The sequence below is a fragment of the Cheilinus undulatus genome, linkage group 7, assembly GCF_018320785.1.
Source record: "Cheilinus undulatus linkage group 7, ASM1832078v1, whole genome shotgun sequence".
Lineage (NCBI taxonomy): Eukaryota > Metazoa > Chordata > Actinopteri > Labriformes > Labridae > Cheilinus > Cheilinus undulatus.
In genome coordinates, this window is record NC_054871.1 from 869,075 (window position 1) to 895,058 (window position 25,984).

The 25,984-nt window shown below is 41.9% G+C and overlaps 1 protein-coding gene across 2 annotated transcripts in view; it reads right to left on the minus strand.

Annotated features, from left to right (window-relative positions):
* Positions 1 to 1,298: 1,298 nt before the first annotated feature.
* prrx1b (paired related homeobox 1b) overlaps positions 1,299 to 25,984 on the minus strand; it is a 59,259-nt gene continuing 34,573 nt past the window's right edge. Inside the window, exons 3-5 of one of the 2 annotated variants that reach the window (XM_041790432.1) lie at positions 16,626 to 16,807; positions 13,014 to 13,079; positions 1,299 to 2,086 (exon numbers count right to left, since the gene is read on the minus strand). In XM_041790432.1, coding sequence (XP_041646366.1) covers positions 1,954 to 2,086; positions 13,014 to 13,079; positions 16,626 to 16,807 — 381 coding nt within the window. In that variant the 3' untranslated portion in view covers positions 1,299 to 1,953. The remainder of the gene's footprint in view (positions 2,087 to 13,013; positions 13,080 to 16,625; positions 16,808 to 25,984) is intronic. The other variant, XM_041790433.1, reaches the window with a different exon arrangement.

A 25,984-nucleotide genomic window follows, 5' to 3' on the forward strand; every position in this document is an offset into this window, starting at 1 on the left:
AAACTACCACAGACTTGTTTTTTAAAAACGAACCTTTATCTGAAGTCGCAAAAATGATCATTCCTTTAAAAGATCGGATTTATCAGAGACCACCTCCAGAGTCTGGGAGTGGAGAGGATGGGACGTCCTGCCAGCAGTCCTGACCTTAACCCCACTGAACACACAACACAACCAGACTGGCTGACTGGAGGCTAATGCTGGTAACCAGCATGAGGGGGAGGAGCCAGGCTGGTGACCAGCATTAGAGGGAGGAGCCAGGCTGGTGACCAGCATCAGGGGGAGGAGCCAGGCTGGTGACCAGCATTAGAGGGAGGAGCCAGGCTGGTGACCAGCATTAGAGGGAGGAGCCAGGCTGGTGACCAGCATCAGTGGGAGGAGCCAGGCTGGTGACCAGCATTAGAGGGAGGAGCCAGGCTGGTGACCAGCATCAGTGGGAGGAGCCAGGCTGGTGACCAGCATTAGAGGGAGGAGCCAGGCTGGTGACCAGCATCAGGGGGAGGAGCCAGGCTGGTGACCAGCATTAGAGGAAGGAGCCAGGCTGGTGACCAGCATCAGGGGGAGGAGCCAGGGTGGTGACCAGCATCAGTGGGAGGAGCCAGGCTGGTGACCAGCATTAGAGGGAGGAGCCAGGCTGGTGACCAGCATCAGGGGGAGGAGCCAGGCTGGTGACCAGCATTAGAGGGAGGAGCCAGGCTGGTGACCAGCATTAGAGGGAGGAGCCAGGCTGGTGACCAGCATCAGTGGGAGGAGCCAGGCTGGTGACCAGCATTAGAGGGAGGAGCCAGGCTGGTGACCAGCATCAGTGGGAGGAGCCAGGCTGGTGACCAGCATTAGAGGGAGGAGCCAGGCTGGTGACCAGCATCAGTGGGAGGAGCCAGGCTGGTGACCAGCATTAGAGGGAGGAGCCAGGCTGGTGACCAGCATCAGGGGGAGGAGCCAGGCTGGTGACCAGCATTAGAGGGAGGAGCCAGGCTGGTGACCAGCATCAGGGGGAGGAGCCAGGCTGGTGACCAGCATTAGAGGGAGGAGCCAGGCTGTTGTGGCCTTGTTTGCTTGGATGGAGTGGGAAAAGATATAGTAACATGCTTTTATGGAGAATATGGAGCAGTAAGTTCACTTATTGATTGCACATTTAGAATATTGTTGATTTGATTTCATCACCTTTACCATGTAAACAAAATACAACTTTAAGCTTTTGTAAAAAAAAGTGAATTTGCTCATAATCTCCTGTTTGTCTCAGAATCATCCAAACATAACGCCTTCTTCTCTTTGTAAAATCTGTTGAATCGACACTTTGCTGCTTGAAATGCATTTTTATTCATATACAGGTTTTTATTCTGTTACAAATAAAGGATATAAGAAATGAAGAGAATCTACTGGATTTGGATTCAGAAATACATCAGCCGCTCCTTTATATTGGACTATTACATGAAAATCAAAATGAGTTGAAAATGTTTGCTCATCAGTGGTATAACATGGACAGAAATGTGGAAAAAAAAACAAAATTATAAAAAAAAAAAAAAAACTGCATAAATGTTGGAGGAAGTCCTTGTGGGTTAAAAAAATTGGAAAAATGTTTTAAATTCCAAAAGTGGTGTTTTTGATCCAAGAGACACAAAGAAGAGAAATCCACGTAGTCCGTACATGAGCCTCCGCAGAGAAAAGCAGAATTATTTTGAAAAGTCACAACAAAAAATAAAAAACTAGGCAGATATTCAGCTACAGCGTCCAGTCTGGGTGTCTTTTTGTACAAACGACAGTTCAGTGACGCTCAGGAGGAAAAACGGCGTTTTAGGGAACATCCCGCCATCACTCGCTGTCCAACTTTCTGCACAGAGGCGTAGGAACGCCATCGAGGCTCCAGGGACGAGAGGAGGCGTCAGGATCCAGGGATGGAGTCAGTCAGCGGGGGTGCACCGGCAGAGACGCCCCCCTCCCCGGATGCTCCTGGTCTCAGTTGACCGTGGGTACCTGGTTCAAGCTGTACTCCTTGGCTTTGAGCCGCAGGTTGGCGATGCTGTTGGCCATGTTCATTCCCTGGGACGTGTTGGTGTTGGAGCAGGTGGGAGGGTAGGTCGCCATGGCGCTGAGAGACGAGGAAGAGAGGGAAAAGGTTACATCACCTGACAGTGACGGCGAGCTGGAGCTCAGCGTGAGCCGCAGCTGTGGAAATATGCAAAGACAGGAAAAGTGTCATGACTAATCTGAGGAAAAGATCACGATAAATCTGAATTTACGACAGACAAAAAACAAGGCAGAGCAGCTTAAAGGGCTGCTACACTGTTTTTATATCTACGTGTTCTAGGGTCATGAAGGCAGCGAAAGAATTTCAGCCAGTGCAGAAACATGCCTGACTGAAGTCAGTCTCACAGGCTGTTGGTTTGTCACCGACAGAGTAAGATAGTTTTTAACCCTCAGGCCCTCCTGGAGCCTTTTAGGCCTCTCTGATTGTATTTTTGCTCTTTGGCAGTTATCAGGCTAAGACGATGGCATTTGACAAAGATGTTCATTTTTTAATGATTTTTTGACATTTCATCATCCACACTGTGTTGACAGAATTTTCCACTGTGTAGACAAAAACTCCCACTCTCCCTCCTAAAGCCCTTTTAGGGGCCGTTTATACGACAAAGTTTTAGAGTGAAAACGCAAAAGTTTTGTTGCGTTTTGGCTGTCCGTTTACACGGCAACGGCGTTTTGGTGCCTGAAAACGGAACTTTTTGGAAATGCGCTCCAAAGTGGAAGTTTTTCAAAATGCCCCCGTCTCCATGTAAACAGGGAAAACGGCACATCCTGAAAACGAACATGCGCACTGTGGCTGCAGGAAATATCCATGTGCAACTAGGCTTATAGCGCATGCACGTATCCCAAAACAAAGATGGCCGATACCAGTGTACTGTTCGTGCTCCTCACTCTTTTGATTTTTTTTGTTTGTTTGTTTGTTTTTGTTTTAAAGGTTTATTTTGGGCATTTTTGTGCCTTTATTTGATAGAGGAGGATAGTGGATAGAGTTGGAAAAAGGGAAGAGAGCGGGGGAGAGACATGCGGTAAAGGGCCTCAGGCCGGATTTGAACCCGGGCCGTCTGCGTACCTTAACCACTCGGCCACCTGCGCCCCACACTCTTTTGAATTTAACTGTATTTCTCCAACAAAGTGTTGATTTACCTCACCATCACTTGGATCAGATTCTGACTCGACCCATACGCCGTCTAAGGGCAGCCCGTAGGCGATCAAAGGGTGTATGGGTTGAGTCAGAATCTGGTGCAGGCACAGAAATCACAGCGCCATCTACTGGCCTGGCTTGTATACTACATCGTTTTTGGTGCTTCCCGCAGTCCCGTGTGAACGGAGATCATTTTGAAAACGTCGCCGTCTGAACGTGGAACTTTTTGGAAACAAAACCAGAAAACGAAGCAAAATGTCATATAAATGGGGTCTTAGGCCTCATTGACTACCATTAAAACCACTGATTTTCATTCTACTGCCACTGCAGTACAGAAATAAGAAATCCTGTTAATTCCTCTAATTCAGTCATTCAGAGGTAAAAAAAAAATTTCACACCAACAAAAATGCTGCCAAATTTCGCCATTTTCAATGTTTGCAGAGAGGCATTGTGGGAGATAATGACCTTGGTTGAACTGATCAGATATATCAGTGACTGTAGGCCAGTGGAATTAAAAATTCAACTAAGACTTCTTTGGGTGTTTTCTATGGATGTCAGAGTCTGGTGAAAAATTAAAATTATGAAAATGAAATCACATTTTCTATACATGAAGAGGACTGGAGTAAAGGACCAAACATTAAACAAACATCTTTAATATTTCTAAATATATCCAATGTCCTAAAAAGGCTTTAAGAAGGAGAGTGAGATTTTTTTTTTATTTTTAGTTATTACACAAAACTTAATAGTATGTTAAAACCAATGTTGCTCCTAATCATTGACATATCCAAGACTGGTAATCCCTGTACAAAAAAAAAAAAAAAAACTGCTTTGCATTTTCCAAATAGAAAATGAATAATTTTATGTGTTAGAAAATGTGGCATTATGAAAATAAACTTTCATTTATAGGGTTAAAATTATGAAAAATAATTCACATCTGCTATACATGATGAGGACTGGAGATATGGTGCAAACATTTTTAAGTAAAGTTTTTTCATTTATTTTGAATACTTTTAGGCTTTAAGAGGGAGAGTGTGATTTTTTTAAAGGAGGCCTGAGGGTTAAAAGCCACATTTATTCAATAATGATGATAATGCAGACCTGTCAGTGACAAAAACATGCTTTTAGTGGAAGGACACTGAGTAATCAGGTTAATTTCTAACATTATTCTCGATGCTAATTCTGCTTGTTTTACCAATGACCTCTCTGGTCCAGTGTTTTGCACATTTAGGCCTTCTGCTCATTTGGGTGGGTTTTTTTGGGGGGTGCATTTTTGCCTGTCATACAAAAAACAGCATACTTCATCGCCCTATCACTATTAAACTCAGAGATGCCAACAGTATTTCTATTATGTTGACCATCATTCATTGATAACATTGATGAGAACTGAGAGAAACCCTCGCTTCTCAACGATTCCACACACTTTTAAAAAGAAGCCAGCTATGGACTAATATCTGGAAAGAATGGAACAAGAACCCCCAACATCCCCAGCTTCACCAACATCCCATTCTCTGCCTTTTAAGATGACGTAATCCTTTAAAGATGATGTCATCCTTTAAAGTCTCTTAAACATTCCGTCCTTGCCTGTAAAGATGAAGTCATCCTTCAAAGTCTCTTAAACATTCCGTCCTTGCCTGTAAAGATGAAGTCATCCTTTAAAGTCTCTTAAACATTCCATCCTTGCCTTTAAAGATGAAGTCATCCTTTAAAGTCTCTTAAACATTCCATCCTTGCCTTTAAAGATGAAGTCATCCTTTAAAGTCTCTTAAACATTCCATCCTTGCCTTTAAAGATGATGTCATCCTTTAAAGTTTATAAAACATTCCATCCTTGACTTTAAAGATGATGTCATCCTTTAAAGTTTATAAAACGTTCCATCCTTGCCTGTAAAGATGAAGTCATCCTTTAAAGTCTCTTAAACATTCCGTCCTTGCCTGTAAAGATGAAGTCATCCTTTAAAGTCTCTTAAACATTCCGTCCTTGCCTGTAAAGATGAAGTCATCCTTTAAAGTCTCTTAAACATTCCATCCTTGCCTTTAAAGATGAAGTCATCCTTTAAAGTCTCTTAAACATTCCGTCCTTGCCTGTAAAGATGAAGTCATCCTTTAAAGTCTCTTAAATATTCCATCCTTGCCTGTAAAGATGAAGTCATCCTTTAAAAACTCTTAAACATTCCGTCCTTGCCTTTAAAGATGAAGTCATCCTTTAAAGTCTCTTAAACATTCCGTCCTTGCCTGTAAAGATGAAGTCATGCTTTAAAGTCTCTTAAACATTCCATCCTTGCCTTTAAAGATGAAGTCATCCTTTAAAGTCTCTTAAACATTCCGTCCTTGCCTGTAAAGATGAAGTCATCCTTTAAAGTCTCTTAAACATTCCATCCTTGCCTTTAAAGATGAAGTCATCCTTTAAAGTCTCTTAAACATTCCATCCTTGCCTTTAAAGATGAAGTCATCCTTTAAAGTCTCTTAAACATTCCATCCTTGCCTTCAAAGATGAAGTCATCCTTTAAAGTCTCTTTAATATTCCGTCCTTGCCTGTAAAGATGAAGTCATGCTTTAAAGTCTCTTAAACATTCCATCCTTGCCTGTAAAGATGAAGTCATGCTTTAAAGGTGCAGTGTGTAATATTTAGCCTATTAGCATTTAACAAAACAAGCTTGGTTAAAATGAAACATAACATTTATAAGCAGATTGATCTAAATTAGTGTTGACATCTGATAACACATTTTTTAAATTTATGTTTTAAATTAACTCTGAATAAGCCTTTTATTCATGCATAGGGAGGGTCCCCTCCAAGGACGCTGCTATCTTGGATTTTTGCATTTTGCCTGTTTCTATGGCACCATAGAAGGAACCAAATAACAGTTAAGCATGTATTGATTTTTAAACTTCACTGGTTCCCACAGTTATCAACAGAGAAATGAGCATCACACTCCAGAATTGACTGTTAGATGTTGATAGTCCCAATTTTACACACTGCACCTTTAAAGTCTCTTAAACATTCCATCCTTGCCGGTAAAGATGAAGTCTTCCTTTAAAATCTCCTTAATATTCCATCCTTGCCTTTAACCCATTAAAGCCTGTTGTATCATATTTGATACATACTTTTATGATACCTCTATCTAATCAATAGGATCAGTAAATTACTAAAAAAAAAGTTCTGAATACAATCTGATAAACGATAAAAATGCCCTCAAGTAGATTATCAGTCACCAAAAACACCTAATGTATCAAATGAGATACAAAAGATATAAATGTTAAATTTTATGGAAATTTTGATTTTTTTGGATTTCAGAAGAAAGTGAAATAAACATTTCAGTTCCAAAAAATGAGAATTTTCTGACTATAATTTGTGTATTCAGGCTTTAAAGGGTTAAAGATGATGTCATGATGTGAATGAACCTTTCGCCCTTGCCTTTGTCAGAAGTCACGACAACTTCACACAACACTAAAAAAACAGAAACCCCTCTCTAAATTTTGGTGGTTTTTGGAGACCTGGTTCTGGTTTTTGGGACAATTTTAAAAAATGAATTGCAGAGGAATGCTGAGAATACGTTTGCATGTCAAGGACATTGTTGGTGTCTGAGTTAGCGGCTTCAGCCTAGCGCTGATAGAGGGACATGGTGTCCTCTTAAAGCCCACAACAGTGCGTTTCAGTGTTTTTCTGTTGACACAGATGAAGGAGTTTAAAAGCACACAGTGTTTCTTCCTTCATGTCCTCAGAGCACATTTAGTTTCTGAAGCCTCTAGTATCAGGCTTAGTAGACGTCCCTTTAATCATGTATCCCCATCCATCAGTCAGAGTTCATACTAACACTCTCCTCTAATGAAGCCCAGACCATCACCAGACTTCAGTTTTATGTCCTTAAATAAAAGCAGCATCTTTATTCACATGATTCAGCTCATCTGGACATGTTCTTTATAAAGAGACATATCAAAGCTTCATTCTGCTTTTACAGGCCCATCGGCTTTGACAAAAGGACAAGAAAGTGATTATCTGGTGTTGTCTGAGGCGCTCTTCTGTCTCTGTGCCGGAGATCTGAGCTGCTTTTGTCATCGTTTGTCAGAAGAAGCCAGAAACAGAATCCATAATATTTTCATATTCAGGCCTGTAGCTGATCTCGGGGGGGGGGGGGGCTTATAGAAAGGTCCTTTTTTCTGTTCTTTGATTTCAATTTGAGCTTAAAATTATATGAAAGGTGTTAACATAATCACTTATGGAAGGAGAATCACAAAAGTCATTCAACAACTTAAGGACGTCTGTTTGGTTTACAGCACAAGAGAACCAGGTATCACTTCTTTTGACCCCTTTGAACCACCATAGCTTATGGGTTTGATATTTACGGATTTAAAGTGATGCAAGGCGGTTTTCACATAATCGTTTCATACTCTGCCCGGCATGATTGCCCCTCCTGCTGGTCTGCTCCCTCATCAGTAACATTGATCTGTGCCTGAGCTCACCGGGGAATGAACACAGTCAGGACAGTAGGTGGCAGTATAAACAAGTTAGTCTAAATGATGGTGTGTTTATAGAATTTAGAGGATTTCATTATTGTCAGAGGCAAGGATGGAATGTTAAGGAGCAAAAAAAGGATGTCACAATCATCAAAGGTAAGGATGGAATGTTTTAGAAACTTTAAAAGATGACATCATCTTCAAAGGAAAAGGTAAAATGTTACAAGTTATAAGGGATGTCACAATCATCAAAGGTAAGGATGGAATGTTTTAGAAACTTTAAAAGATGACATCATCTTCAAAGGAAAAGGTAAAATGTTACAAGTTATAAAGGATGTCACAATCATCAAAGGTAAGGATGGAATGTTTTAGAAAATGTAAAAGAATGAATAACGTCCTTCAAACAAGGACAGAAAGTTTTAGATGCTTTAGAGGATAACATTTTCTTTAATTGCAAGGATGGAATGTTTTAGTAGCTTTTAAGGATGAAATCTTCAAAAGAAAAGGTGGAATGTTTTAGTAGCTTTTAAGGATGAAATCTTCAAAAGAAAAGGTGGAATGTTTTAGTAGGTTTTAAGGATGAAATCTTCAAAAGAAAAGGTGGAATGTTTTAGTAGCTTTTAAGGATGAAATCTTCAAAAGAAAAGGTGGAATGTTTTAGTAGGTTTTAAGAATGAAATCTTCAAAAGAAAAGGTGGAATGTTTTGGAGCGATAAAGGTTGGATGGCATAATTTCAAAGGCAAGGATGGAATGTTTTGCAAGCTATAAAGGAAGTGACAATCTTGAAAGGAAAGGATGGAATGTTTTAGAAACTTTAAAAGATGACATCATCTTCAAAGGAAAAGGTGAAATGTTACAAGTTATAAAGGATGTCAAAATCATCAAAGGAAAGGATGGAATGTTTTAGAAAATGTAAAAGAATGAATAACATCCTTCAAACAAGGACAGAAAGTTTTAGGAGTTTTAGAGGATAACATTTTCTTTTTTTAAAAGGGTGGAATGTTTTAAAAGATTGAAAGTATGACATTTATAAAGGCAAGGATGGAATGCTTTAGAAGCTTGACAGGATGACATTTATAAAGACAAGGATGGAATGCTTTAGTGGCTTGAAAGGATGACATTTATAAAGGCAAGGATGGAATGTTTTAGAAGCTTTAAAGTGTGACATTCATAAAGAGAAGGATGGAATGCTTTAGTGGCTTGAAAGGATGACATTTATTAAGAGAAGGATGGAATGCTTTAGTGGCTTGAAAGTATGACATTTGTAAAGGCAAAGATGGAATGCTTTAGTGGCTTGAAAGGATGACATTTATAAAGGCAAGGATGGAATGCCTTAGTGGCTTGAAAGGATGACATCTATAAAGGCAAGGATGGAATGCTTTAGAAGCTTGAAAGGATGACATTTATAAAGGCAAGGATGGAATGCCTTAGTGGCTTGAAAGGATGACATTTATGAAGGCAAGGATGGAATCCTTTAGTGGCTTGAAAGGATGACATTTATAAAGGCAAGGATGGAATGCTTTAGTGGCTTGAAAGGATGACATTTATAAAGGCAAGGATGGAATGCTTTAGTGGCTTGAAAGGATGACATTTATAAAGGCAAGGATGGAATGTTTTAGAAGCTTTAAAGTGTGACATTCATAAAGACAAGGATGGAATGCTTTAGTGGCTTGAAAGGATGACATCTATTAAGAGAAGGATGGAATGCTTTAGTGGCTTGAAAGTATGACATTTGTAAAGGCAAAGATGGAATGCTTTAGTGACTTGAAATGATGACATTTATAAAGGCAAGGATGGAATGCTTTAGAAGCTTGAAAGGATGACATTCATAAAGGCAAGGATGGAATGCTTTAGAAGCTTGAAAGGATGACATTTATGAAGGCAAGGGTGGAATGCTTTAGTGGCTTGAAAGGATGACATTTATAAAGGAAAGGATGGAATGCTTTAGAAGCTTGAAAGGATGACATTTATAAAGGCAAGGATGGAATGCTTTAGAAGCTTGACAGGATGACATTTATAAAGACAAGGATGGAATGCTTTAGTGGCTTGAAAGGATGACATTTATAAAGGCAAGGATGGAATGTTTTAGAAGCTTTAAAGTGTGACATTCATAAAGAGAAGGATGGAATGCTTTAGTGGCTTGAAAGGATGACATTTATTAAGAGAAGGATGGAATGCTTTAGTGGCTTGAAAGTATGACATTTGTAAAGGCAAAGATGGAATGCTTTAGTGGCTTGAAAGGATGACATTTATAAAGGCAAGGATGGAATGCCTTAGTGGCTTGAAAGGATGACATCTATAAAGGCAAGGATGGAATGCTTTAGAAGCTTGAAAGGATGACATTTATAAAGGCAAGGATGGAATGCCTTAGTGGCTTGAAAGGATGACATTTATGAAGGCAAGGATGGAATCCTTTAGTGGCTTGAAAGGATGACATTTATAAAGGCAAGGATGGAATGCTTTAGTGGCTTGAAAGGATGACATTTATAAAGGCAAGGATGGAATGCTTTAGTGGCTTGAAAGGATGACATTTATAAAGGCAAGGATGGAATGTTTTAGAAGCTTTAAAGTGTGACATTCATAAAGACAAGGATGGAATGCTTTAGTGGCTTGAAAGGATGACATCTATTAAGAGAAGGATGGAATGCTTTAGTGGCTTGAAAGTATGACATTTGTAAAGGCAAAGATGGAATGCTTTAGTGACTTGAAATGATGACATTTATAAAGGCAAGGATGGAATGCTTTAGAAGCTTGAAAGGATGACATTCATAAAGGCAAGGATGGAATGCTTTAGAAGCTTGAAAGGATGACATTTATGAAGGCAAGGGTGGAATGCTTTAGTGGCTTGAAAGGATGACATTTATAAAGGAAAGGATGGAATGCTTTAGAAGCTTGAAAGGATGACATTTATAAAGGAAAGGATGGAATGCTTTAGTGGCTTGAAAGGATGACATTTATAAAGGAAAGGATGGAATGCTTTAGAAGCTTGAAAGGATGACATTTATAAAGGAAAGGATGGAATGCTTTAGAAGCTTGAAAGGATGACATTTATAAAGGAAAGGATGGAATGTTTTTTTTTTTTTTGTATTTAAAAAGAGGACATCTCCAAAGGCAGATGGCGGAATGTTATAGTGGCTTTAAAGGCTGACATCATTGTAAAAGGCAGAGGATTAGTGTGAAACCACCTGAAGCCACACCCACACCAAGACTTCAACTTGATTTTTAGGACTTTTAAACCATGGTGGACTTTAGCCAGTGACGTGAGTTTTCTCATCAGATCTCTGTTTTTCCTCTTCTCTCCTCGTCTCCTTGTCTTTCTTCAAACATGGCTGTCTCTCTGTCCATGATTTATTGATGTGTTTGCTTTTTTAACCAAGGTGTCAGGATCCATGCAGACTTTGTTTTCTCTTCCTGTCAGTAGTCAGGCCACAGGGACTAAAAGATGTGTTTTCTTTCTTTTCATATCTTGTCTGATTTTATTCCTTCTCATCTTGCTTTAACCCTTCACAGTCAGTTCATTCAAATCTATCCTCTAACCCTATCTAATGACCTGTGCTGCTCATGTTTGTGTCTCTCCATCCTTCAGCTTTCTCTCACATCCAGCTCTGTGCATGTCGTAGGGTTGTCCTCAGTTCTTGCATGTTTTTATTCCTGTTCCCGTCTTTGTTTATTTGACTAGAACATCATGGATAAACTGTTTTGTTTTTAAAGCTCTGTGTCTGATTGCAGATGGATTAGGAAGTCTGAGAGGCATCATTCGAAAGAGTTCAACAAAATAAAAGCAGACATGATGCATCCTGAAGAGTTCTCTACTCTGAGTGGGATTTGAGCGTCTGTATTTGTTGCCTTTTCTACAGTCAAAAATAATCTGGGATTAAATGCTGCAAAGACAGTAGGGACCAGGCTGTTTAACATCTAGGACAGAGGCCCAGATCAGTGAAAACTTCAGTGCAAGGTCTTACCATTTTTTTGCCAAATTATTTACTTTTTTTGGCAAAAATGGAGGAGAAAGGCCCTGAACATCCCCTAGCTTCACCAACATTCCTTCCATACCTTTGAAGATGTCATCCTTGAAAGAATTTGGCATGTTATAGTGAATGTCGGATCTCTGAAATTCCAAGTTGCCAGTCAGATACATCATCACAAATGTGCCCTGAACTTGGAATTCTGACTCAAAACTCTGAGAAACTTAAGAAGGCCGAGTTATCAACTAGTAGCAACAGGAACACATTCAACTCTGAGAACATCCCATGCTCCAATGGAACACAGCATTTAACAGGCTATATATGATGATGGCATTAATGCTTATAAAACATTCCGTCCTTGCTTTTGAAGAAGACGTAATCTTTTAATGTTAATCAAACATTCCACCTTGCCTTCAAGGCTTTTCTTGGTGAAAAGAACGCAGTCTTTCCAGGAGGTTTCCAGGAATATTTCTTGGATTTTCACTGGAAACAAAAGGGAATTTTTGGGAACCTTCAAAGAAACTTGCTGGAATTTTATCTGGAATGTGTTTCAGAATTTTTCAATTCTTGCCCATGGAAATGATTTCATCCTTTAAAGTCTACCAAAATGACCCAAAAGTGTGTGGAACAGGTAACACTTTTCCAAACGTTGCCAATGGCCTATCATTTGACAAATATAAAGGGAAAAAGCCACTTACGTTCCCAGCTCCAACAACATTCCATCCTTGCCTTTGATGAAGTCATCCTTTAAAGCTTCTAAAACATTCTGTCCTTGCTCTTGAGGGTAATGTCATCTTTTCAAGCTTACAAAACATTCCGCCCTTGCCTTTGCAGATAAAAACATATTGTCTAGCTCATAACACATTCCACCCTTGCCTTTGAAGATGACGTCATCTTATCTAGCTTATAAAACATTACACCCTTGTCTTTGAAGATGACATCATCTTTTCTAGCTTATAAAACATTCCGCCCTTGTCATTGAAGATGATGTCATCTTTTCTAGCTTATACAACATTCCGCCCTTGTCATTGAAGATGATGTCATCTTTTCTAGCTTATACAACATTCCCCCCTTGTCTTTGAAGATGATGTCATCTTTTCTAGCTCAACAAACACACTGTTCTGTGCTCGGGCACTGAACAGTTTTACTGATGTGAAACCAGACCAGCGTCCCGAGCATGGTGCCAAACCATCGGAGCTAATGTGAAGTGTTCTTAAACTTAAATGTGCAAAACACTGTTGACCAAAAATGTCTCTGCAGTCAAACAACATTACAACACAGACAAACATTCAAAATAAAGATGAACATAAGGAAACAGCTCAGTCAAAAAGAGCAGAGAAATGAAAGAAAACAGAGCGGTATGCTCCTATTAAAGGAGCATACCGCTCTGTTTTCTTTAACAGAACAGAAGTGAAGGTAGTAAAATGAAAGCGTACTTGTTCTCTGAGGGCAGCATTTTCTGTGGCACCCGCACTGGCCCCCCCTCCGGCATCGGATACCAGCTTTAGGATAATATACAGTCAAATGTTAGCACCACATTAGCCTCTTCACATAGCATTATAACTGCTCAGCATAAGACTTCCCCTCGCCGCAGGCAGCAGGGTTTGACATTTTATCCCGAGTTTCATAACGGAGGATTACCGTAAATCACGACCAATGAAACCAGAGTCACAAAAAATGTTGCCCAGTAGAGCTCAGTGTCTCTGTGTCGCCTTCATTATCTGGTGTTATGTAGCACAGAGGGGTCACATGGGTCAACAGTGGATTTAATACGGTTTGTTTTCACATTATCACCTCGTCAGGAGGGTCACAGGATCGGGCCCCGTCCCCACTCTCGCTGACAGAGCAGAGCGATGGGAGAGAGGGCGAGGAAAGGGCTGTTTTCATTCAACACAAGCAGAGTTAGAAATGTGCAGAGAGACGGCGGTCAGACGTGCAGGGCCAGAGAGTGTCTGCAGGGTAGAGAGAGAGGATGGAGACAGAGACAGAGATGTTTAGAGACAGAGACAGAGATGTTTGGAGTTAAGAGGCAGACAGGAAAGTTTGCAAAGACTCTAGTTTTCAGTGATTACTTTGGATCTATTTTTAACCTTTTAGTATTCAGAAAAATCTCCTTTTTTGATGCTTTAATTCTACATGTTTTCTGCCTTCAGGAGAGAAACGCTCCAGAAGCACATTTAGACATTGTGAAATGGCAAAGCCTCACCTCCTCCACCCCAGCCTCCTCCCTTATGGACTAAAGCTTCACTTCCTCCACCCCAGCCTCCTCCTTTATAGACTAAAGCTTCACCTCCTCCACCCCAGCCTCCTTCTTTATAGACTAAAGCTTCACTTCCTCCACCCCAGCCTCCTCCTTTATAGACTAAAGCTTCACCTCCTCCACCCCAGCCTCCTTCTTTATAGACTAAAGCTTCACTTCCTCCACCCCAGCCTCCTCCTTTATAGACTAAAGCTTCACCTCCTCCACCCCAGCCTCCTTCTTTATAGACTAAAGCTTCACTTCCTCCACCCCAGCCTCCTCCTTTATAGACTAAAGCTTCACCTCCTCCAACCCAGCCTCCTCCTTTATAGACTAAAGCTTCACCTCCTCCACCCCAGCCTCCTCCTTTATAGACTAAACCTTCACCTCCTCCACCCCAGCCTCCTCCTTTATAGACTAAAGCTCCACCTCCTCCACCCCAGCCTCCTCCTTTATAGACTAAAGCTTCACCTCCTCCAACCCAGCCTCCTCCTTTATAGACTAAAGCTTCACCTCCTCCACCCCAGCCTCCTTCTTTATAGACTAAAGCTTCACCTCCTCCACCCCAGCCTCCTCCTTTATAGACTAAACCTTCACCTCCTCCACCCCAGCCTCCTCCTTTATTGACTAAAGTTTATATTTCCCCCTCACATTCACTTTTCATGCTATTATGGCATAGATTACTACAAATATGCATTTTAATCAACATGCATGGTTAGGGATGTGTGTCTCTAGGAGCGATCCTGGCAGTGTTCTCTCTGGAAAGTCCCTGCCTAACCTTGCCTCACTGACCCAGGCAGCATCCTTAGAGCAGAGTGGACAGAACTGTCCATTTTACATTCATGGTTGGGGAGAGTTTCTGACTGAACTACAGTTAAACTTTCATTTCCACATTTTCAAAATAAAACAACAGCATGGACATATATCACAATTATAACATGGCCCTGATATCTGTGCCTTTAAAAGGATTAATATTACAGAATATAGTTTAATAATCTTGCAGAAACCATTCTCTGAAACAGGAGAAAACTAAAATAAATGGAGAGTTTAAAACCCCCTGGAAGTCTGACACATGTAGAAATCATCTGTTTTATATCAATGCCAGCATTGCAGTGTTTAAGTGATCAAACCCTTTAGTCTTGTATCGGTGGTTCTAAACCGATGCTCATTAATGCTTTCAGATATCCGCTTAAAAAGTTCAATGTCAGTGTTGGCAGATACTTGAATTTCTGCTGATATTTAAATCTATAATATCGTCTGTAAATTCCAGCCGTTTTTAGACCTCTAACCCTCAGGCATCTCTACGGACATTTTTGTTTTCCTCTTTCTCTGCTCTCCATTTTGTCTGTGTTAGTGCATGTGGTCTCATTTTTTGTAACAAAGTTTCTTTCTTGTCAAATTTTGGAATTCATGTTTCAGTTGCTCTAAAAGGCCAGGGGAACACTGTGAAACAAATGTACTACCCTTTAAAACCATTAAGGACAAAAATGTCCACTTAAAATAAACTTAACAGATTAGTATTTTTTCTGCTTTTTTTGCTTAAATCTCTGAAACAACTTCAGCTGAAACCATAACATTACAGAATGCCTGATTATATCATACAAAAAAGTGGTTTGAATGGGAGTCAATTGGATGTTTTTGTCCTTAATGACTCCAAAGCATAGTAAATTTTAAATCAGATGCTACACAAAAACTAAAAATGCATCAAAGTCAATATTTTGGCTAATCATGGACATGTCCAAGCTGGATTTAGAAATAACGCCCCAGCCATCCAACATTTAGTAGGTAATACATTTTTTTCACCTTTTTTAAAAAACAACATTGACTTTAAGTAATCAGCTGGCGTTTAAAGGGTTAAAATCCTCAAAATGATTGAATGTTTTTGAATGTTTGGTAGTTTTGAGCACAGCTGAAGTTGTTTCAGAGATTTATGCCAAAAAAAAGCAGAAAAAAATCAGTCTTTTTAGTTTTGATAGTTTTCTGGAAGTGGACATTTTTGTCCTTAATGTCTCTGAAGGGTAGTGAAGTAAAGTGATGCCTGAGGGTTAACGTCAGTAAATGTTCAGCTGCTCCGTCAGGTAAAGGTGTTGTCTGAGGCTCCACACACTCCAGGGGCCGGACTGGGACCGCACCAGTTTGACTAGATAAAGAGCGCGCTGGCCTGCAGCCCGTCCCGCGGGATCAGAGCGGATCCAGAGAAACTATGAGGAGTATGTTCAGGTGGAGGACGGCGAGGAAATGAAACAATAACAGAGCAAGCGCGGGGGTCAGGGCGCCGTTAGCATGGTTATTGAGCTAACAGGAGGAGATCGGACCGTTCTGGAGCGCTGAGTTTTAACATTTTACTGCAGTATTCATCATTTTCAGTTTTTATAATAGTTCATACTCCGTCACATTTAACAGGTTTATTTTAAAAACGTCTCACTGAGACTTTTCTGCTTCTCTGTTTTCTCTGAAGTCCTCGTCTGTTTTTCTTTCTGGGCTGTTTCTTTCTGTCCTTCTGCTTCTGGCTCTCCTTCTCCTCCTTCCTTCTTTCTTTCTGGCATTTCTTTACTCCTTTAGAAAACATAATTCCTCCTTTCATAAATCAGGCCCTGACTTCTTCTTCCTGTTTCCTTCCTTCATTCCGTCTTTTCTTCCAGTATTTCTCTGACATTCTCTCCTCTGTTTTTCCTAGACTTCTATCTTTCCTCGTTTTGGGAAAGGATTTCTCTTTGCACGGCTTCATGCAGCTCTGCAGCGTCAGACGTTAGTGCAGGACGGATGAGGAAAGCGTGTTAACGTGAAGAAAGAGCAGAACGGAGTCTACCTGTAGGGGGCAGCGCTGCCCCAGGACAAGTAGTCGTTTGGACGCGGTGCAGGACGGGGGACGATGGGCTGCTCCACCGCCGTCACGTCTCCTGAGTAGGACTTGAGCAGAGAGGCGTTTTTGCTGGCCAGCATGGCGCGCTCGTTCCTGCGAAACTTCGCTCTCCTGTTCTGGAACCAAACCTGGAACGGAGAGGAAGAAACACGATGAAGACGCTGCAAACATCAGAACATCTGAACAGAGGATATGAATGGATCATGGATATATCTATCTGAGGAAAAGACTGAATCTAAGCAGTGAGATTCAGAGGTGAACATCAGGATGTCCACACTCTTTCCCCTCAGAGCCACATGGATGGGGGCGTTTTCATAGACCTCACCTTTACGATATCACAGTTAGACAACCAAACCAATTTAGGTAAAGCTATGCCAGGGAGCTCGGTATGCTTCAATGGCCTGTTAATGGCTGCCAAGGCAAACGGCCATTGGTTTCAAGGATTTTAAGGAGGCCGGTCCCATTTCAGGGGAGCCCTGGTTAGCCCTGGTTAGCCCTGGTTAGCCTTGGCTAGCCCTGGTTAGCCCTGGTGAGCCCTGGTAAGCCCTGGCTAGCTCTGGTTAGCCTTGGCGAGCCCTGGTTAGCCTTGGCAAGCCCTGGTTAGCCCTGGTTAGCCCTGGTGAGCCCTGGTTAGCCTTGGCGAGCCCTGGTGAGCCCTGGTTAGCCCTGGTGAGCCCTGGTTAGCCCCGGCTAGCCCTGGTGAGCCTTAGCGAGCCCTGGTTAGCCTTGGCGAGCCCTGGCTAGCCCTGGTTAGCCTTGGCGAGCCCTGGTTAGCCTTGGCGAGCCCTGGTGAGCCCTGGTTAGCACTGGTCAGCCCTGGTTAGCCCTGGTGAGTCCTGGCTAGCCCTGGCTACCACTGGCACCACTCTGGTCAGAATGAGAATGACCCTTCATGAGAATTACAGAGAATTTACGCTGTCGTCTCAGTCTCAGTCACAAAAACACATCATTGAACTGTCCTGTCAAAATGTTTGTTTGCAGATTAGCATGGTGGCTCTGCCTAGTGCTGAATCTAAAATGCAGGAGAAACTCTCCTTATTCTGTCGTTTGGTTTTTGATCAAAAATTGAAAAATGAAAAAACAATATTCTAAAAAAATGGGGTCCAACTTTTGTTTTTTTCATACTGTTAAATACAGCCTTCTATTGTGTTTAACAGTATGATAATATTTGTGTATATATGTATGAAAGAGTCTTAAAGGGATACTTCAACATTTTGGCAAATCTGCCCATTGCCATAATCCCCATAGTCTTAGTAATAGGTTCATTACCTTCAGTTGTCGGTGCAAGCTATTTTTAGATCGCTGTCGCGAGTTCGGACCTGCTGTTCCAACTCAATGTAAGCAGACGGTTTTCCAGCTTTCTCTCATCAAACTCATCAAATACACAATCCAACAACTCCAAAACACTCTGGAGGACAAGTTGTGACCTGCACATTCACCACGCTATGAAATAATTACGTATAATTATAATAATAATAATTCCTGCTTTGCATTTAGCATTAAAACATCTCCGTGATGTTCCATGATTATTTCATAGCGTGGTGAATGCAGGTCACAACTGCATAAAAGTCTTGTAAGAGTCTTAAAGAGCCTGAAAGAGCCTTAAAGGTCCTTATAAGAGCTTATATTTTCCTCTGCAGCAGCCGCTGTCCCTCGCCCAGAGTGCTGCTGATAGAGAGAGAGACCGTCACCGAGCACAGGTAGGACTCAGCAGGTGTTGACACTCAGAGAGAACAGTCTATACCTGCTCTGTTTGAAAAGTGCCCAGAGAAAGAGAGAGACTCTGATTTCATGCTGTGAAAGACCAAAAACACAGAAACATAGAAGTGGCCCAGAGCTGCTGGCAGAAATATCAGGGATCCAGGTGTCTGAGTCATGATAAGACAGGTAGCTGTTGATGAACCACCACTTATTGAAGCAGGGGTTCTAAAAACCTGGTTTGGGACCAATAGAGGGTCATTTATCTGGTTTTGGCGGTCACAAATGTGTTTAAGGAAAAAGACAACACTTTATGAAGCCCGGGCAGAGCGACTGTGTTTTTATGTAGAAGCATGGAGAAAGGCCCGTTAGCACCGGCTAGGCTAACAACAGCTTCAGCTAAACTACGCCTAAAGCTAGCACTCCTCTCTCCTCAGTGCTGATTGGTCCATTTGTTATCTGACCAGGAACGAGGAATCAGCCTGAAGCTGTGGAAGATGGACCATCCTAGGTCAGCGCCTCAGAACTGTCTGTTTGCAGAGCAGAGCTGCTCCCTGGTTATCGTCCCCATAAACTTTCTGTTACAACATTCTGTTCTGTAAACGGAGGAAAAGAGCAGAGAGAGTAAGGAAAGATCTTACAGCTGGAAAAACACCAAACACAAAAAGTTCTTTTCCTGGGACTCACTCTTTCTCTAGAACATTCTAAAACACGCCTTCTTCATCTCAGATCTCCTCCTCCTCCTCCTACTCTCTTTCTGCACTAAACTGATGATGATGATGATGATGAGACTCGGGGGGCGCTAACGTTGTTCCTCGCTGTGAAATCAAATCCATTATTAGAAGCCGTGGCGCTCACAGCGGCCTTCTGCTCGCTGACGCACGGCCTCAGGAATGAGCCCAAAGTCTGCGTTATCAAAGGATTTCTGCACGGCGCTCTGCTCCACATTAATCACAGATGTTCATTCTCTCTCCCTCCAACATCACCGTCTATCCTCTCACCCGGACTCACACTCACTGTAAAACAGACCGCTGAGGATGGCTCAGTGGGCTGAAAACAGCCTGAAAACAGCCTTAAAACAGCCCTAAAACAGCCTGAAAACAGCCCTATAACAGCCTGAAAACAGCCTTAAAACAGCCTTATAACAGCCTTAAAACAGCCTTATAACAGCCTGAAAACAGCCTGAAAACAGCCCTAAAACAGCCTGAAAACAGCCTAAAAACTGCCTGAAAACAGCCCTAAAACAGCCTGAAAACAGCCTAAAAACTGCCTGAAAACAGCCCTAAAACAGCCTTAAAACAGCCCTAAAACAGCCTGAAAACAGCCTGAAAACAGCCCTAAAACAGCCTGAAAACAGCCCTAAAACAGCCTTAAAACAGCCCTAAAACAGCCTGAAAACAGCCTGAAAACAGCCCTAAAACAGCCTTAAAACAGCCCTAAAACAGCCTTAAAACAGCCTTAAAACAGCCCTAAAACAGCCCTAAAACAGCCTTATAACAGCCCTTAAACAGCCCTAAAACAGCCTTATAACAGCCTGAAAACAGCCCTTAAACAGCCTTAAAACAGCCCTAAAACAGCCTTATAACAGCCTGAAAACAGCCTTAAAACAGCCCTAAAACAGCCTTATAACAGCCCTAAAACAGCCCTAAAACAGCCCTAAAACAGCCTTATAACAGCCTGAAAACAGCCTTATAACAGCCTGAAAACAGCCTTAAAACAGCCCTAAAACAGCCCTAAAACAGCCCTAAAACAGCCCTATAACAGCCTGAAAACAGCCTTAAAACAGCCCTAAAACAGCCCTAAAACAGCCTTATAACAGCCCTAAAACAGCCTGAAAACAGCCCTAAAACTGCCTGAAAACAGCCCTAAAACAGCCCTATAACAGCCTGAAAACAGCCTTAAAACAGCCCTAAAACAGCCCGAAAACAGCCTGAAAACAGCCTGAAAACAGCCTGAAAACAGCCCTAAAACAGCCTGAAAACAGCCTGAAAACAGCCCTAAAACAGCCTTATAACAGCCTGAAAACAGCCCTAAAACAGCCTTAAAACAGCCTTAAAACAGCCCTTAAACAGCCTTAAAACAGCCTGAAAACAGCCCTAAAACAGCCTGACAACAGCCCAAAAACAGCCTTAAAACAGCCCTAAAACAGCCTGAAAACAGCCTTATAACAGCCTGAAAACAGCCCTAAAACAGCCCGAAAACAGCCCTAAAACAGCCTTATAACAGCGTGAAAACAGCCTGAAAACAGCCTTAAAACAGCCCTAAAACAGCCTTATAACAGCCTGAAAACAGCCTTAAAACAGCCCTAAAACAGCCTGAAAACACCCTAAATACAGCCCTAAAACAGCCTGAAAACAGCCTAAAAACAGCCCTAAAACAGCCTGAAAACAGCCTAAAAACTGCCTGAAAACAGCCTGAAAACAGCCTTAAAACAGCCTTATAACAGCCTGAAAACAGCCCAAAAACAGCCTTAAAACAGCCTTAAAACAGCCTGAAAACAGCCCTAAAACAGCCTGAAAACAGCCCTAAAACAGCCTTATAACAGCGTGAAAACAGCCTGAAAACAGCCCTAAAACAGCCTTATAACAGCGTGAAAACAGCCTGAAAACAGCCCTAAAACAGCCTGACAACAGCCCAAAAACAGCCTGAAAACAGCCTTATAACAGCCCGAAAACAGCCTTATAACAGCCTGAAAACAGCCCCAAAACAGCCTGAAAACAGCCCTAAAACAGCCTTAAAACAGCCTTATAACAGCCTGAAAACAGCCTGAAAACAGCCCTAAAACAGCCTGACAACAGCCCTAAAACAGCCTGAAAACAGCCTGAAAACAGCCCTAGAACAGCCTGACAACAGCCCAAAAACAGCCTTAAAACAGCCCTAAAACAGCCTGAAAACAGCCTTATAACAGCCTGAAAACAGCCCTAAAACAGCCTGAAAACAGCCCTAAAACAGCCTTATAACAGCGTGAAAACAGCCTGAAAACAGCCTTATAACAGCCCGAAAACAGCCTTAAAACAGCCCTAAAACTGCCTTAAAACAGCCCTAAAACTGCCTGAAAACAGCCTGACAACAGCCTGAAAACAGCCCTAAAACAGCCTGAAAACAGCCCTAAAACTGCCTTATAACAGCCTTAAAACAGCCCTAAAACAGCCTGAAAACACCCTAAATACAGCCCTAAAACAGCCTGAAAACAGCCTAAAAACAGCCCTAAAACAGCCTGAAAACAGCCTAAAAACTGCCTGAAAACAGCCTGAAAACAGCCTTAAAACAGCCTTATAACAGCCTGAAAACAGCCCAAAAACAGCCTTAAAACAGCCTTAAAACAGCCTGAAAACAGCCCTAAAACAGCCTGAAAACAGCCCTAAAACAGCCTTATAACAGCGTGAAAACAGCCTGAAAACAGCCCTAAAACAGCCTTATAACAGCGTGAAAACAGCCTGAAAACAGCCCTAAAACAGCCTGACAACAGCCCAAAAACAGCCTGAAAACAGCCTTATAACAGCCCGAAAACAGCCTTATAACAGCCTGAAAACAGCCCCAAAACAGCCTGAAAACAGCCCTAAAACAGCCTTAAAACAGCCTTATAACAGCCTGAAAACAGCCTGAAAACAGCCCTAAAACAGCCTGACAACAGCCCTAAAACAGCCTGAAAACAGCCTGAAAACAGCCCTAGAACAGCCTGACAACAGCCCAAAAACAGCCTTAAAACAGCCCTAAAACAGCCTGAAAACAGCCTTATAACAGCCTGAAAACAGCCCTAAAACAGCCTGAAAACAGCCCTAAAACAGCCTTATAACAGCGTGAAAACAGCCTGAAAACAGCCTTATAACAGCCCGAAAACAGCCTTAAAACAGCCCTAAAACTGCCTTAAAACAGCCCTAAAACTGCCTGAAAACAGCCTGACAACAGCCTGAAAACAGCCCTAAAACAGCCTGAAAACAGCCCTAAAACTGCCTTATAACAGCCTTAAAACAGCCCTAAAACAGCCTGAAAACAGCCTGAAAACAGCCCTAAAACAGCCCTAAAACAGCCTGAAAACAGCCCTAAAACAGCCTTAAAACAGCCCTAAAACAGCCTGAAAACAGCCTGAAAACAGCCCTAAAACAGCCTTAAAACAGCCCTAAAACAGCCTTAAAACAGCCTTAAAACAGCCCTAAAACAGCCCTAAAACAGCCTTATAACAGCCTGAAAACAGCCCTAAAACAGCCTTAAAACAGCCTGAAAACAGCCCTAAAACAGCCTTAAAACAGCCTTAAAACAGCCCTAAAACAGCCTGAAAACTGCCCTAAAACAGCCTTAAAACAGCCCTAAAACAGCCTTAAAACAGCCCTAAAACAGCCTTATAACAGCCTGAAAACAGCCCTAAAACAGCCTTAAAACAGCCCTAAAACAGCCTTAAAACAGCCTTAAAACAGCCTTAAAACAGCCCTAAAACAGCCCTAAAACAGCCTGAAAACAGCCTGAAAACAGCCTTAAAACAGCCCTAAAACAGCCGTATAACAGCCTGAAAACAGCCTGAAAACAGCCCTAAAACAGCCTTAAAACAGCCTGAAAACAGCCCTAAAACAGCCTTAAAACAGCCCTAAAACAGCCTGAAAACAGCCTGAAAACAGCCCTAAAACAGCCTTAAAACAGCCCTAAAACAGCCTTAAAACAGCCTTAAAACAGCCCTAAAACAGCCCTAAAACAGCCTTATAACAGCCCTTAAACAGCCCTAAAACAGCCTTATAACAGCCTGAAAACAGCCCTTAAACAGCCTTAAAACAGCCCTAAAACAGCCTTATAACAGCCTGAAAACAGCCTTAAAACAGCCCTAAAACAGCCTTATAACAGCCCTAAAACAGCCCTAAAACAGCCCTAAAACAGCCCTAAAACAGCCTTATAACAGCCTGAAAACAGCCTTATAACAGCCTGAAAACAGCCTTAAAACAGCCATAAAACAGCCCTAAAACAGCCCTATAACAGCCTGAAAACAGCCTTAAAACAGCCCTAAAACAGCCCTAAAACAGCCTTATAACAGCCCTAAAACAGCCTGAAAACAGCCCTAAAACTGCCTGAAAACAGCCCTAAAACAGCCCTATAACAGCCTGAAAACAGCCTTAAAACAGCCCTAAAACAGCCTGAAAACAGCCTGAAAACAGCCTGAAAACAGCCTTAAAACAGCCCTAAAACAGCCCGAAAACAGCCTGAAAACAGCCTGAAAACAGCCTGAAAACAGCCCTAAAACAGCCCTAAAACAGCCTGAAAACAGCCTTAAAACAGCCTGAAAACAGCCCTAAAACAGCCTGAAAACAGCCTGAAAACAGCCCTATAACAGCCTGAAAACAGCCTTATAACAGCCTGAAAACAGCCTTAAAACAGCCTTAAAACAGCCCTTAAACAGCCATAAAACAGCCTGAAAACAGCCCTAAAACAGCCTGACAACAGCCCAAAAACAGCCTTAAAACAGCCCTAAAACAGCCTGAAAACAGCCTTATAACAGCCTGAAAACAGCCCTAAAACAGCCTGAAAACAGCCCTAAAACAGCCTTATAACAGCGTGAAAACAGCCTGAAAACAGCCTTAAAACAGCCCTAAAACAGCCTTATAACAGCCTGAAAACAGCCTTAAAACAGCCCTAAAACAGCCTGAAAACACCCTAAATACAGCCCTAAAACAGCCTGAAAACAGCCTAAAAACAGCCCTAAAACAGCCTTAAAACAGCCTTAAAACAGCCTGAAAACAGCCTGAAAACAGCCCTAAAACAGCCTGAAAACAGCCCTAAAACAGCCTTATAACAGCGTGAAAACAGCCTGAAAACAGCCCTAAAACAGCCTGACAACAGCCCAAAAACAGCCTGAAAACAGCCTGACAACAGCCCAAAAACAGCCCAAAAACAGCCTGAAAACAGCCTTAAAACAGCCTGAAAACAGCCTGAAAACAGCCCTAAAACAGCCTGAAAACAGCCCTAAAACAGCCTTATAACAGCGTGAAAACAGCCTGAAAACAGCCCTAAAACAGCCTTATAACAGCGTGAAAACAGCCTGAAAACAGCCCTAAAACAGCCTGACAACAGCCCAAAAACAGCCTGAAAACAGCCTTATAACAGCCCGAAAACAGCCTTATAACAGCCTGAAAACAGCCCCAAAACAGCCTGAAAACAGCCCTAAAACAGCCTTAAAACAGCCTTATAACAGCCTGAAAACAGCCTGACAACAGCCCTAAAACAGCCTGAAAACAGCCTGAAAACAGCCCTAAAACAGCCTGACAACAGCCCAAAAACAGCCTTAAAACAGCCCTAAAACAGCCTGAAAACAGCCTTATAACAGCCTGAAAACAGCCCTAAAACAGCCTGAAAACAGCCCTAAAACAGCCTTATAACAGCGTGAAAACAGCCTGAAAACAGCCTTATAACAGCCCTAAAACAGCCTTAAAACAGCCCTAAAACTGCCTTAAAACAGCCCTAAAACTGCCTGAAAACAGCCTGACAACAGCCTGAAAACAGCCCTAAAACAGCCTGAAAACAGCCCTAAAACTGCCTGAAAACAGCCTTATAACAGCCTTAAAACAGCCCTAAAACAGCCTGAAAACAGCCTGAAAACAGCCCTAAAACAGCCCTAAAACAGCCTGAAAACAGCCCTAAAACAGCCTTAAAACAGCCCTAAAACAGCCTGAAAACAGCCTGAAAACAGCCCTAAAACAGCCTGAAAACAGCCCTAAAACAGCCTTAAAACAGCCTTAAAACAGCCCTAAAACAGCCCTAAAACAGCCTTATAACAGCCTGAAAACAGCCCTAAAACAGCCTTAAAACAGCCTGAAAACAGCCCTAAAACAGCCTTAAAACAGCCTTAAAACAGCCCTAAAACAGCCTGAAAACTGCCCTAAAACAGCCTGAAAACAGCCCTAAAACAGCCTTAAAACAGCCCTAAAACAGCCTTATAACAGCCTGAAAACAGCCCTAAAACAGCCTTAAAACAGCCCTAAAACAGCCTTAAAACAGCCTTAAAACAGCCTTAAAACAGCCCTAAAACAGCCCTAAAACAGCCTGAAAACAGCCTGAAAACAGCCTTAAAACAGCCCTAAAACAGCCGTATAACAGCCTGAAAACAGCCTTAAAACAGCCCTAAAACAGCCTTAAAACAGCCTGAAAACAGCCCTAAAACAGCCTTAAAACAGCCCTAAAACAGCCTTATAACAGCCTGAAAACAGCCCTAAAACAGCCTTAAAACAGCCCTAAAACAGCCTTATAACAGCCTGAAAACAGCCCTAAAACAGCCTGAAAACAGCCCTAAAACAGCCTTAAAACAGCCTTAAAACAGCCCTAAAACAGCCCTAAAACAGCCTTATAACAGCCTGAAAAAAGCCTTAAAACAGCTCTAAAACAGCCTTATAACAGCCTGAAAACAGCCCTAAAACAGCCTTAAAACAGGCCTAAAACAGCCTTATAACAGCCTGAAAACAGCCTTAAAACAGCCTGAAAACAGCCTTATAACAGCCTGAAAACAGCCCTTAAACAGCCTTAAAACAGCCCTAAAACAGCCTTATAACAGCCTGAAAACAGCCTTAAAACAGCCCTAAAACAGCCTTATAACAGCCCTAAAACAGCCCTAAAACAGCCCTATAACAGCC